This window comes from Pipistrellus kuhlii, unplaced genomic scaffold (genome assembly GCF_014108245.1).
Source record: "Pipistrellus kuhlii isolate mPipKuh1 unplaced genomic scaffold, mPipKuh1.p scaffold_m20_p_30, whole genome shotgun sequence".
Taxonomy (NCBI): Eukaryota; Metazoa; Chordata; class Mammalia; order Chiroptera; family Vespertilionidae; genus Pipistrellus; species Pipistrellus kuhlii.
The window spans coordinates 5630820-5645002 of record NW_023425530.1 but is presented as its reverse complement, the minus strand read 5'-3'; the positions used below and the strand labels follow the sequence as shown (position 1 = coordinate 5645002).

At 57.8% G+C, this 14183-nt stretch overlaps 1 protein-coding gene across 3 annotated transcripts; it reads right to left on the bottom strand.

Annotated features, from left to right (window-relative positions):
• Nucleotides 1-3646: 3646 nt before the first annotated feature.
• On the bottom strand, nucleotides 3647-11473 carry CNN1 (calponin 1). 3 transcript variants are annotated; one of them, XM_036459774.2, is made up of 7 exons: nucleotides 11316-11473; nucleotides 9236-9357; nucleotides 5905-5971; nucleotides 5671-5808; nucleotides 5425-5535; nucleotides 4449-4595; nucleotides 3647-4372 (listed from the first exon to the last, which is right to left on the bottom strand). In XM_036459774.2, exons 1-7 carry the CDS (start codon nucleotides 11376-11378, stop codon nucleotides 4130-4132), a joined length of 891 nt encoding a protein of 296 aa, XP_036315667.1. In that variant the 5' UTR covers nucleotides 11379-11473; the 3' UTR covers nucleotides 3647-4129. The 3 variants fall into 3 exon arrangements, with proteins under 3 accessions (XP_036315667.1, XP_045445226.1, XP_036315668.2); XM_045589270.1 differs by lacking the exon at nucleotides 11316-11473 and adding an exon at nucleotides 10276-10294; XM_036459775.2 differs by lacking the exon at nucleotides 11316-11473 and adding an exon at nucleotides 10123-10141.
• Between the last annotated feature and the right edge of the window lie 2710 nt (nucleotides 11474-14183).

Sequence of the window (14183 nt, the reverse complement as noted above, 5' to 3'; positions counted from 1 at the left end):
CTCCTGGCTCTGATTTCCTGGGTTCTGGTCAGCCCCCTGGGCCCAGTGCGGGGGGAGAGGGAGGCCATTGTAAAAGGGGTTTGGTCAGTCCTTCCAACTGTCCAACACTTGTCCACTAGACAAGCATCCAAGGTAAAACCATGGCAGTGCTGGGCTCAAAGAACTCGGATGACCCCACAGACATGTGGGCAAGCATTTAGTTCCAGTGAGAAATAGGGCAACTGCCCTAACTGGTTTGGCTCAGTGGCTCGAGAGGCGGCCTGCAGCCTGAAAGGTCCCACGTTCAGTTTTGGTCAAGGGCATGTACCTTGGTTGTGGGCACATCCCCAGTAGGGAGTGTGCAGGAGGCAGTTGATCAATGTTTCTCTCTCATCGATGTTTCTAACTCTCCCTCTCCCTTCTCTCTATAAAAAAATCAGTAAAATATATGTTTTAAAAAGAAATAGGGCAACAGAGCCTGGGGGCGAGGAGCAGGGTGGTCAGGGAAGGCTTCTTGACTGTCGGAGGCAACTCTCAAGGGCCGCCCTGTGAGGCAGGTGCCACAGGCTTGCAGGGGAGGAAAAGGCCAGCGGTGGAGGTCACTGGCCCAGGGTCCCACAGCCGGAAAGCAGCACAGCTGGTCCTTAAGCCAGGACACCTGCGTCACCTCCCAGGGGACAGGCTGAGAGGACAGCTCTTGGTTTGGTGGGGGCTGGGGAGCTCGGGAGAAGAGTAATGGTCCTCAAAAGGGACCTTTGTCCCAGGCTGGTGAGGCCCGGAGGCTGGAGGTGGTGCCAGATGCAGGGGTGTGGTACAATATGTATTGATCTTTGTCCCCGTTCATGGCTCAGAGCTACTAAAACTCTTGGAATTTCCAGTGTGATCACCCAGGATGGGGCTGGTCACCAGAAAGATCAGCAGATTACTGAGGGGAACTCCCAGCCACCTTTGGGAAGAGTCAGGGAGAGACGACAGGTTAAGCTCTAAAAACTTCAGTAAGATTTGGAGAACAGTTGAAACCTATTTACATATATATATAAATTTTTTTACAGAGAGGAAGAGAGAGGGATAGAGAGTTAGAAACATCAATGAGAGAGAATCATCGATCAGCTGCCTCCTGCACACCCCCTACTGGGGATGTACCTGCAACCAAGGTACATGCCCTTGACCGGAATCGAACCTGGGACCTTTCAGTCCGCAGGCCGACTCTCTATCCATTGAGCTAAACCGGTTTCGGCCCTATATAATTTTTTAAAAGTACATTTTTTATTGATTTTAGAGAGGAAAAGAGAGGAAGAGAGATAGAAACATCAGTGATGAGAGGGAATCATTTATTGGCTGCCTCCTACACTTTGGACAGAGCCCACAACCCAGGAATGTGCCCTTGCCTGTAATTGAACCTGGGACCCTTCGGTCTACAGGCCAACACTCGATCCACTGAGCTAAACCGGCTAGGGGGAAACCTATGTAATTTTATCAACCAATAAATTCATTTTAAAAATTAAATAAAAGGGTTTGACGAGCTTCCAGGCTGGTGAACTGGGAAGCGGGTGGGTATGAAGCACATGGCAGCTCCCCTCTCCTTCCCCAGCCTTGCTGTGCAGCTCTTCCACTGGGCTGTTCTGGGTTATGCCCTTTTATAATAAACCTGTAAGCAACCTGTTTCTCTGAGGATTGAACTATAGAGCCAGCTGGTCACAAGCACCTGGACTTGAAAAGGCAGCCGAAGTGGAGGAGGACCAGCCGGTCGGACCGAGCCCTTACTCTGGGATCTGACACTATCTCCGGGTGGTGTCGGAATTGAGTTCCTTGCTTGGTTATTGTTGGGAAAAGTACACATCTTTGCACGGCTGATGGTGAGCACCTGGGCATTGCACAGCGCCCTCAGGTGGTCTCCTGACGCTCAGTAGCCTGGGGCAGGCCCAGCTCCGCCTCCTGAGCCTGAGCAGCAGGGGGCCTGAGTTTTGGATTTCTCATTGGTACAATGGGAAGGATGATGGCACCTTCCTCTAGGGCCACACTGTGGATGGAGGTTTGGTTTGAGCGACTCTAGAATCACCCTAGATATTGAGGGATGTGAACAGTTATATGGTGAGTTGGCAGGAAGCCCTGACCACTAGGCCCAGCTACTGGGTCTGACATGTGCCCCCTGAGGTCCATCCTGCCCATGAGATGCTCCTTCCTGGCGCTCCCACCTCCCAGCCCAGGCCCCAGGTAAGGTTTGGTCCAGACAGGAGTCAGTGGTCATGGGCCAGGTGGTGGACAGGCCTGGGTGGGATGGCCTCCGGGGTCCAGGAAAAAGGGGCTCAGTGCTCTGGCATCCAGGGCCCGCCCACCCCAGTCTCCCTGACCAAGTGCTAATATGGTGCTGTTCTCCACAGGAGGCAGGGCCCGGAGCGTGGGTCCTCAGCGTAGCTTCTGAGCTGGCCCTCCGGGAGCAGCACACAGTAGCCAGGCCAAGAGCGCCTGGAATCCAGTTTACAAGGCCCCAAGCACTAAATCATCTGCATGTAGGTCTGATGTCTGTCTGCAATCCCTGACGTTCCAGCCTCATCCCCTGCCGGGGAGGGGCGGAGAGAAGGCTGCGCTGTGACCCTGCATGGCTGAATCCTCTCCTTGGAACCCTGACGGTGGCTTGACGTCACAGAACAGGGCCCCTTCTGAAACGGAGGATGGGGGCCTGGCCACAGACTTCTAGGGTCCTGGAATGGCAGGCGGGACGGGGATCAGCTATGAGAAGGGAGTGAGCCTGGCGCATAAGACAGCAGCCCTGCCGTCAGCTCCTCAGCTGCTCTGTGCCCGCCAGTAAAGGCCATTGCTCTGGGCCCCCGAAATGCCCTCCTCGCCCCTGCCCTGTCCTCTCACCCCACACATTGCAATCCAGGACTAAAGGGGTCCCCTGCCCACAGGGGCCTCCAGGACCCAGCTTGTCCATTGGTCGGTGCCAAACATCCTATGTGGAGTAGTCATTTAAGCTTCCCCATGAGCCTCGCTGTCCCCATTTTCCTGATGGAAAAACAGACCTGAAGAGGGGAAGTGACTTGCCCAAGGTCACCCGTCTGACCCATCCCAGCACTTGAGTTCTTTCCTCACAAAGTACATGGGTACTGAGCATGTGTGTGTGGGTATTGTGTACATATGTGAGAGGGCTTTTTTTAAAAAATTATTATTGATTTTTTACAGAGAGGAAGGGGGAGAGAGAGAGAGAGCCAGAAACGTCGATGAGAGAGAACATCGACCAGCTGCCTCTTGCACACCCCCTACCGGGAATGTGCCCGCAACCAATGTACATGCCCTTGACCGGAATTGAACCTGGGACCCTTCAGTCCGCAGACCAATGCTCTACCGCTGAGCCAAACTGGTTTTGGCGAGAATGTTTTATGTATCTTTTTATGTGGGAGTGTGTACTGCACTTGTATCTGTAGGTGCCTCTAAGGCTGCAGCAAGAGTACACACACCGTACAACCAAGAGGTGTGTGTGTGTATGTGAATGCATGTCTGTGTCCTGGGTCCAGCCAAGAGGCTGTGAGTCTGTGTGTATAGAGAGTGTGGGTGTATGTGTGCATGTACAGATGTATGTTTGCTCAATGCAGTGTATCTGAGCAAGGTTGTTTGTGCATGTGCAAGAGCCATACAGGCTCTAGGACAGAGCAACTGAGTCTTCAGATGATTTTATAGCCGTTTATTGTGCTCCAGTGAAGTAGAAAAAGAAAGTGCTCGCATTACACACACCGCTGTCACATCCACGTACGCCAGTCGCTGCAAACCAAACTGCGTGTGTCCGCTGGGTCTCTGGGCATGCAGTTGGCTCCCATGGCGGGAATGGGGTGGGGCAGGCTGAGCCTGGGCTCGGGGGCTCTGCTGGGGGGCTGCTTGTCCTGGGGGAACCCACCTGTGAGGGAGCGGGGGACAGCTGGGGTAGCTTTGCTCAGTGCGTCCTTTGGATGCTGTCGGACCCTGCAGTGCTCCAGGGAGGAGAGCCCCCTTCCCCCTCCCCTCAGACCCCCAGTCTGCTCCTCCCCCAATGCTAACCCTGTAGGCAGGTGCCAGGGGCTGGAGGGCGCCATGCAGGGGGCAGGGGTTAGCGGGCCGGGCTAGGCCCAGCCGAGCAGCAGCCAGCCTCCCTGGGGGGAAGGCGGGGCGCAGGGCCCTAGGCGGAGTTGTAGTAGTTGTGTGGGTGGTGGTTTTGGGCGGCCTCCAGCTCCGGGTACTCGGGGTTCAGGCAGTACTTGGGGTCATACACCTGGCGCGGCAGCCCATACACCGTCATGCCCCGCTGTGAGGCCCCCTTGTTGCTGCCCATCTGCAGGCTGACGTTGAGCATATCGCAGTGCTCCATGCCCAGCCCCGGCTCGAAGATCTGCCGCTTGGTCCCGGGAGCCGTCATGCCGGCCTGCGGAGGAGCGCGGTCAGGCCGTGGGCACAGCGAAGGGCAAGAGCCCAGCAGCCCGCCCCCTGGCCCCACACACCTGGCTGGCCCCCTTGTTGGTGCCCATCTGCAGGCTGATGGTGGCCTGGTCCAGCGGTTGGTCGGTGCCCAGCTTGGGGTCATAGAGGTGGCGCCGGGTGCCGTAGGCCGTCATGCCCTGCTGGCTGGCAAACTTGTTGGTGCCCATCTAAGGATCCAGAAGGAGAGTCATTTCAAGGTTCCGGAGCCTCACCACGGGTCACAAATGTACCGATGCCCGTGGACCCTTACATGACCCTCTAACAAGGCAGTTTCCACTCATAGGCTACAGGCCGGAAGCCGAGGCCCAGAGAAAGGGTCACAGCTCAGTGAGGGGCTCAGAGCAGTCCCAGCTTGGCCCCTCGTCACCTGGGAAAGCCTGACAGCCGAGCCCGCGTCTCCAGGCCTGTTCCCATATAAACGGTCTGACGCTAACAGCCTACCTCTGTGGTCAGCAAACTGCGGCTCGAGAGCCACATGCGGCTCTTCCACAACATACCACAGCCTGGGTGAGTCTATTTTGAAGAAGTGGCATTTGAAGAAGTTTAAGTTTAAAAAATTTGGCTCTCACCCAAACCGGTTTGGCTCAGTGGATAGAGTGTCAGCCTGCGGACTGAAAGGTCTCTGGTTCGATTCCGGTCGAGGGCATGTATCTTAGTTGCGGGCACATCCCCGAAAGGGGGTGTGCAGGAGGCAGCTGGTCGATGTTTCTCTCATCGATGTTTCTAACTCTTATCTCTCTCCTCTCTGTAAAAAATCAATAAAATATATTTTTTTAAAAATTTGGCTCTCAAAAGAAATTTCATTCGTCGTACTGTTGATATTTGGCTCTGTTGACTAATGAGTTTGCCGACCACTGGCCTACGTTCTAGAGCTGCTGCGGGAGAGGGTTAGGTGCGGAGAGCATCAAGGCCGGATATGCTATCCACAGAGCCCACGGACCAGGATGCCTCCCCCTCAACCTCCAGCCCAGGCAGGGGACTTGGGAAGGGCAGTACCTGCAGCCCAATGATGTTCCGCCCTTCTCGAAGCTTCTCGGGCTCAAATTTCCGCTCCTGCTTCTCTGCATACTTCACGCCCACGTTCACCTTATTCCCTTTCGTCTTGGCCTGGGGGAGTGCAGGGGGTGGGGGCTGAGGAGGGAGCCTCCCACCCAGGCTGGGCTCAGGGCCCCGCCTGAATTCCCGCCCAGACCGCCCACGGCCCCTCCGCCCGCCCCATGCCCACCTCGCAGCCACACTCACCATGCTGGCCAGCGCCAGGAGGGTGGACTGCACCTGGGTGTGGTTGGTGTTCTCGAACAGGTCATTGGCCTCAAAGATGTCGTGGGGCCTCACCCCGTACTTGGTGATGGCTTTGAGGAAGTTGCCTATGTTCTCCAGCTGGAGGGGCAGGGGGCAGTCAAGGCGGGGGCGAGGTGGAGGGGGGTGCAGAGGGGCGGTGGCCAGGGGTTGGAACCGTTAAGAGTCGGGGCTCACCTGGTGCCAGTTTTGTGAGGACTCGTTGACCTTCTTCACAGAGCCTGGCTGGAGCTTATTGATGAACCTGCCAGGAGTAGGGAGAGAGGAGTGACCGGTGACCCCTGCCGCCCCACCCATGCCCAGCCCAACAGGACACGGGGCCAGGATGGCAGTCCGGAGGCAACATCCATGTTGCAGCCGCTCTCACCGGGATCCCTCCCCAAAACACAGGCAGGACCAAGATGGGGAACCAGCCTGGCTGGTGTGGCTCAGTGGTTCACCACTGATTTGGTTCCTGGTCAGGGCACCTGCCCGGGGTTGTGGGCTCAAGCCCCAGTGTGCGGCATGCAGGAGGCAGCCGACAGTGAATCTCATCATCGTCGTTTCTGAAATCAATAAAAATATTGGGGGAGGAGAAGACGGGAAACCACGTGCGGGAGGGCAGACTGTCCCTGTCAGTCTCCTTGTGGAAGGTGTGTGGGAGTCCCCAGGCGTGCCCCGCCTCCTGGAGCCCAGCGCAGCCTCCTCCACTCCTCCACGGAGGAGAGCTCAGGCCTCCGCCCTCTCTGCCACACTCACCCCCTCGCCCTCATCCAGCCTCTCGATTTCCAACGCCACTGAAATGCAAGCCACTCCCCAGACTCTCCCTGGAGCCCCGGCCTCTCCTCTCACTCTGCGACCCAGCTTTACACACGGACCTGGGTGGCAAATCAAGCGCACCCAGCCCGGACCTGACACTCGCCTCTCTCCCCTTCCTCCTCCTCCCCTCCCAGGGGCACAGGCCTGTCCTTGACGCTCTGCCTTCTGTCACTCCACACCAGCCCCTCAGCAAGGCTCTGCTCTGCCTTCCGAAGACCACAGCTTCCCGCCGCCGCCGTCCTCGGAGGTGTCCCCGGCGGCCTCGCCTCTCCTGGGCGTTTACAGCGGCTCCCCAGCTCCCACCTCACCCCCTACAGACCCTTCCTCTTGCAGCCAGAATCCCCTTTTAAAAACAATTCCAGTTACCCCCCACTCCGAGATGCTCCCGTTGCCCTAACCGCTTTGGCCCAGTAACTAGAGCGTCGGCCTGTGGACTCAAGAGTCCCGGGTTCGATTCTGGTCAAGGGCATACACCTTGGTTGCAGGCACATACCCAGTAGGGAGTGTGTAGGAGGCAGCTGATCGATGTTTCTCTCTCATCGATGTTTCTAACTCTATTCCTCTCCCTTCCTCTCTGTAAATATCAATAAAATAAAAATACGCTCCCATGGTTTCCTAACTCCTTAGCATAACTACCAGGCCCCATGTCATCTGGCCCTCAACCGGCCCCTTTGCTTGCCCAGTCCTCCCACTCCCCTCGGGGCCTTTGCACTGGCTGCCCCCTGCCTGGCCCCCTGTCCCCTCAGACACCCGCCTGGTCTCCTTCACTTCGGCCTCAGAAAGACCTCCCAGACCTGTGCAAAGCGGCTGCCTCTGCCCGCCCGGCCCCCGTCCTCCCTCATGGCTCTCCTCACTTCACTTCCCACCATAAGCAAGTACGCGATTGTCTCATCTATGGTGGACTCCACCTCCCCCACCAGGAGAGGGCTCCCTGTGAGCCCCGAGGGCGCTGCTTTGTTCTCTGTCCCCAGGGCCCAGGCCTGACCCAGCAGAAGCGTTAGTCCTCACCTGATGATATTTTTTCCCATTGATTTTTAGAGAGAGTGGAAGGGAGGGGGAGAGAGGAGAGAGAAACATCAATGTGAGAGAGACACATCGGTGGTTTGCCTCCTGCATGCGCCCCCAGCGCCCCCAACCGAGGCCGGGGAATCAAACCTGCAGCCCAGTTACATGCCTTTGACCTAGAATTGAACCCACAATCCTTCCTCCCAAGAGCTGATGCTCTAACCACGTAGCCACACCGGCCAGGGGGACTCTGCACTCTCTAAGGCCCAGCAGCCCTGACGGAGCTGAGACACGGGGCTGTCTCCCTACTTGTCCCCAGTGGACATTGTAGAGCAAGAGGCTCCTGTCCCCCCTCTCAGCGCTGGGCTCGGTGAGGAACATTCCCAGGGATCACTCTGGTCGTCACAGTCACCCTGCCCGGGGTCAGACTCACACATACAGACAGGACCCCTGCTGGGCGCAGGGCCCCGCCCAGCACTGGAGCTGTTGAGGCTGGAATCAGGGCTTGGAGCTGTGAAGGCTTGCATCTTTTCTTTTTTCTTTTTTTTTTAAAGATTTTAAAAAAATCTTTCTCAGTGATTTGAGTTCTGAGAAGGGTAGACAATCAGAGCCTACTCAAACTACTTCCTTATGTCACCAAGCCAGCGACGGACAACCATGCTGCCTGTTGTCTTAGCTGTGACCTCTCTTTCTTGAGACGCTGGAGCCCATAAATGGGCCTGTGTGCGTGGTGGTTAAGATGCTAGAATCTGCCCGGCTGGTTTGGCTCAGTGGATGGAGCCGCGCCTGTGGGCTGGGGTCCCAGGTTTGATTCCGGTCAAGAGCAGGTGCCCAGGTTCAGGCTCATTTCCCCAGTGAGGGGCGTGCAGAAGGCAGCCAATCAATGATTCTCATCATTGCTGTTTCTAACTCTCTCTCCCTCTCCCATCCTCTCTGAAATCAATTAAAAAAAAAAAAAAAAGATGCTAGAACCTGGAGTCGTTTCTGTTGGAAATGCATGCATGGGTGAGCTTTTACTTGACTCGTCTGTTTTCTTTCCTGTCCAATGGGCTCAATAATTAGTTGCCATCTCAGAAGACTGTTTCAAGGTCTGAGATAAAAAGTGCTCAACCCGCCGAAACCGGTTTGGCTCGGTGGATAGAGCGTCGGCTTGGGGACTGAAGGGTCCTGGGTTCGATTCTGGTCAAGGGCATGTACCTTGGTTGCGGGCATATCCCCAGTAGGGGGTGTGCAAGAGGCAGCTGATCGATGACTCTCTCTCATTGATGTTTCTAACTCTCTATCTCTCTCCCTTCCTCTCTGTACAAAATCAATAAAATATATTAAAAATAAAAAAAGTGCTCAACCCGCTGAAACCAGTTTGGCTCAGTGGATAGAGCGTCTGTCTGCGGACTGAAGGATCCCAGGTTTGATTCCGATCCCAGGTTTGATTCCGGTCAGGGGCATGTACGTTGATTGCGGGCACATCTCCAGTGGGAGTTGTGCAAGAGGCAGCTGATCGATGAATCTCTCTCATTGATGTTTCTGACTCTCTATCCCTCTCTCTTCCTCTATGTAAAAAATCAATAAAATATATATATATATTTTTTTTAAGTGCTCAACCCAGCACTTTTAAAACCCCTTCGGTGAAGGGGTTGAGGCGGAGAGATGAATCCCGGTTGGGGTGAGCCCTAGGCAGAGCCTGGGCCAGCAGGGCCCCACTCACTCGCAGAGAATGATGCCGTCTTTGAGGCCGTCCATGAAGTGGGGGCCGATGCGGCGTCCCGTCACGCCCTCGATCCACTCCCGCAGCTCCTGCTCCCGCTGGAGGTCGTACTTCTGGGCCAGCTGGGCCCGGGGGGCACAGAGAGGATGGTGAGGATCTGAGGGGCAGGCTCTGCTCTCTAGCCGCATCTCCTTCCCCAGCCCTTCCCAACTAAGGCAATTCCGCCAGTGTCCACGGTGGGGGCGGGGGGTGCCTTCAGGGGCGGAGGGCCAGGGCTGAGGTGGCACCTGCCCAGGGGGCCATTCCGGGCATTCTGAGGTTTGGCACCAAGAATTCAAACAAGGGTGGGTGGAGAGGGGCATACTCTGAGTTGGGGGGTGGTGCCTGGCCTCCTGGTCTCCCCTCCAGGCCAAACTTGGGGCTTTGCTTTCCCTGGCCCTGCCTCCTCTCCTTCACCCCCTCCCTCTCCGTCCCTCCCCGCCCCCCTTTCCTGGAAGACTGGGAGCCTCTGGCGAAGGGGGCGGAGCCCCAGGAGGTGCCCTGGATGCTGCCTTGCAGAGGAGGCTGCTCTGTCTTGCATCTCGGTCTGTCTCCAGGTCCGTCTGGGGCTCCAGCTCTGGCAGAGGGTCGGGCCTCTCACTTCTGGCTCCGAGCGCTGTGTCTGCTTCTCGGTCTCTCTCCCACTCCCCAGCTCTGTCTGTCTTTCCTTGGCCCTGTCTGCCTGTCCCCATCTCTCCTTGTCAGGCTGGGAGTGGGGCCCATCGTCCATCTGTGGATCACTCTCCATTTCGGACTGCAGGTTCCCTGCCTCTGGTGGGGGTGGGGCTCATCTGTCTCCCCCCCCCCCCCCCATCTCCCCCACCATCCGAGTCTCAGTCTTATCTCACCCCTGGCTCGCCCTCCCCCATCTGTCTCCCTCCTGACTCAGGCTCCCAGAATCTCCGTTTCCCTGGAACCCTCGGCCTCCAGCCCAGACAGGCTCCCAGCCCCTGGGGGACTTGACTGTCCCTTCTCCTGGGGGAAGGGAGTGGACCCCTCACCTGGCCGCGGCCCTGCCATCCCCCTCCCCACCGGCCTGGCTTTATAAAGCAAACCGGCCCTTATATAGCACGGCCCTGGGGCTGGGCTCCCCGAGGCCTCCTTATATGGCGCGGCGGCTCCTCTGGGCTCTGGGGCCGGCGCTGGGAGGGGGGGCAGAGGCGGGGAGCACGAGCACCCGCCCCCACCTGCTCCCTTCTCCAGCCACGAGGCTCCCTGACCAGCACCAGGTCCCAATGCCAGCTCCCCACTTCCCGGCTCCCTGGCAAAAGCCATCCGCACCTCAGTGTTGCCCTCTGTGGAATGGGGCCGGGACTCCCCCCCCCCCCCCCGGGCAGGCCTCCTGGGGGCATTCCAGTGGGAGGGAGACTCCAAGTTCGTTCCCTTGGAGAAGCTGACCCCGTCCTGGTGCGGAAGGGGGGCGAGGCCAAGGGCATAGCCCTGCACCTCCCTTCTGTAGGACCCTGGCTGCTTGCCTCTCCACTCGGAATCTCAGTTTACCCATCCATCGCATGGAGGTCACGTCTCAGTGCCTTCCTAATTCCGAGACTAGGAGACCCCTAGGAGACCCCTGCCCCGTGTCTAATGCCCACTCTGCCCTCCTCCATTGCCTCCTCTCCCTTCACTTTCTTAGGCTTCACCTCCCAGGAGCCCCAGCTCCCAAGTGCTCCCCAACTTATTTGTCAGCCTGGAGGGGAGGGAGATCAGCACGCCTCCCCCAGCCCACCAGGAGAACAAAGGGTTCACGGGGGATTCTCATGAAGTGGGGTCTTCACAGTGGGATGGCCGCCCCGTTTACCTGCGGTTCCCTGCATGGCCTCCTCCCCCTGCTCCCCTTCCCTCCCCTCCCCCAGCAGCAGCTGTGGGCTCTGGGATGCTCAGGAGGGGGAGGGAGGCAACCTCTGTGGTACACTTGTCCCTCTTCCCTCTCAGGTTCCAGGTCACAGGGGACAGGCAGGAGGGCGTCCAGGGGACCCTGAGCGCGGGGCCTCTGGCCTGGCAGGGGGTGTAGGCCAGGCCAGGGCCGGCCCTGTGGCCCTACCTTGTTCTTGACCTCGGCCGACAGGCCGTAGGCGGGGCCTCGGTTGAAATGGGCAGAGGACATGCTGGCCGCTGGTGGCAGGGGTGCCGGTGGCTCTGCGGGCGCTGCAGCAGCTGAGGCTCTGTCTGCACCCTCTTCCCTCCTCACACGTTTTTGAAGCTACGGAGGCGGCCCGGGCCTCTTCCAAGGCCGTCCCATTGGCCACAGGGGCCTGCCAAGGGGCGGGGCGCCCCCCCACCTTGGCCACCCCCCCTTTCGTGATGTCAGGGCCTTGGTATTGGGAGCTGATGGTGTCATTGTTTCCACCTAGGGGGGCGGCCGGGGTTATTCTTCTGTGGGGGGCTTAGCCAGACAGAGGGCAAGCTCACCCTCCTCCTCCCCGGCCCCCACTGTTCGCGGGGCTCCTGGCTGGGTCTCCCAGGCCCTGTGTCTGTCTCGGAGGCGACGGGCCTCTCTGACGCCATCTCTCCGTGTCTCTCTCCAGTCTGTGGCAGAACTGCCACTCATGGTAGTCAAACAGCCCTCAGAAACCAACGGTCCTTCACTCTAGACAGCTGCCTTCTCTCTGAGCCTTGGTTATCACATCTGTAAAATGGGCGGATGATAATGCCTGCCTTGTGAGATTCAGAAGAAGCGAGGCCTCGGACGTGACCAGTGCAATGCCTGGTATAGGGGAGAACTTAAGAAATAGCAGTCCTGTCCTAACCGGTGTGGCTCAGTGGATGGAGCATTGGCCTGTGCACTGAAAGGTCCCAGGTTCGATTCCCGTCAAGGGCATGTACCTTGGTTGCGGGCACATCCCCAGTGGGGGGTGTGCAGGAGGCAGCTGATTGATGTTCCTCTCATCGATGTGTCTAACTCTCTATCCCTCTCCCTTCTTCTGTAAAAAAACAATAAAACATTTTTAAAAAAAAGAAGAAGAAGAAGAAAAGAAATAGCAGTTCTTTCTGCTGAGAATCTGGCATCGCACCTCTGTCTCCTGCAGCCCCTCATAAGATCCTGGGGGAGCAAAGATCCTGGCTCTCACTCTCCCCATCTACCTGTGGGTTGAATGTGTTAGCAGGTGACATCCCCATACATCCCTGTCCCAGCCAAGATGACCTGGACCACAGGGTGACATGCTCACATATGTCAGGGCCATGTTGGCAACACCTGGATGATCTGTCAGCAAAGAACCATCCACTCGTCTGTTAAGGACACCCCATTGGCTGGCCAAATGCTAAAGGCACAGCTGTGATACACTAATGTGACAGCAGCCCTCGTGTCAGCTCCTGTTGCAAGCCGTGTACACGTGTCAACTCCGTCCTCACAACACCCTCAGAAGTGGACATGGTTTTAAACACAACCTAAAGGTGGGGAAACTGAGGCACAGGGTGTGGAGTCACTTCCCCAGTGTCACACACAGCTTGCCAGTGGCAGAGCGGGGTATGAACCCAGGTCCCTGCCCTGAGTGCTAAGAGGCAGGCACTGTCGTCATCAGGCTGGAGAATTAATTCCTCCCTGGGCAGCACCCCGGGTCTCTGCCACTGGCTACCAGTAACACTCCCTGAGTCTTGACACACAGGCATGTCTTCAGACACTGACACATGACCCTGGGGGAGGGAGGAGAGCAGATCTAACCCCCTTTGAGAACGACTGGGCTAAGGCAACTAAGGATCAGTCGTGGCATGTTGATTGAAGACACACTAAAACACATAAAGGAATTTACCATGAACTCCTGGTACGTACTAAATGCGTTGGATCTGTTAACCCACTCCTCACAACAGCCTGGTGAAGTGGGGTCGATAGGAGGCACGGAGAAGAGAAGCCGACTGCCCAGGAGGTCCCCAGCACGAGGTGGCAGAGTCAGGATTCGAACTCGCCATGCCTGGATCCCGCCGACGCAGAACGGCCCTCGGCCGGCCGCAGGTCGCTACTGCGCATGCGGGGACCCGCCGCGGCGGCGCTGGCGGCCGGCGCCCCCTGGCGGCGGGCCGGGCGGCCGGCCTGGCGGGGCCGGCGGTGACGCGCGCTGACTCACCGCCGCCCGGCCGGCCGCCTGGCCATTTATAGCCGCCGCGCGGGCTCTGAGGTCACGGCCCAGGCACGACGCGGGCGGGCGGGCGGGGGCGCCTGGCGCGGCCGCGGGGGGCAGCCCCGGGGCTCCCCGAGGGTGGCCTTTTCTGGGCCTGTCCCGTCCCTCCGGCTCTGGGCCTGGGGCTTTGTGTCTTATGTTCTGTCTCCAGGTGGGTCCTGGTCCCTCCGCGTCGCCCAGCCTTTTTCTGTCTCAGCTTTTTTAAAAAAATACATATATATACAATATTTTATTGATTTTTTTTTTTTACAGAGAGGAATAGAGAGTTAGAAACATCGATAAGAGAGAATCATCGATCAGCTGCCTCCTGCACAACTCCCACTGGGGATGTGCCCGCAACCAAGGTACATGCCCTTGACCGGAATCGAACCCGGATCTTTCACGAAGGCCGACGCTTTATCCACTGAGCCAAAGCTGGGTCTATGAGTTTGCCCGCCTCTGGCTTTCCATGTCCTCATGTCTCTCCTCTCTCCATCTCTGTGTCTCTGGGTCACGTTTGCTTCTCCTCTCCCTCCAGGCCTCGGTCGCGTCGGTGGGAGTAGAGAGAGACAGAGGGGCTGAGCCTTCGCGGGGTCCCCACCCCGGGACTTCCCATCACTGGCTGCCCTGGGTGCGGTCCACTCCGCTCCTAGGGAGCTTGTCCCAGGCCCCAGGCCTCAGTTTCCCATCTAAGTGAAAAGATGCCATCTTGTAAGGACAGTTTCCCAAAGGGATCATTCAGGTCAGTCATGAAAGAAAAGCCGTGGCATTTCTCAACCTTAGGGAGCCCATAAACCTTCCCGACTCTCAGTGCG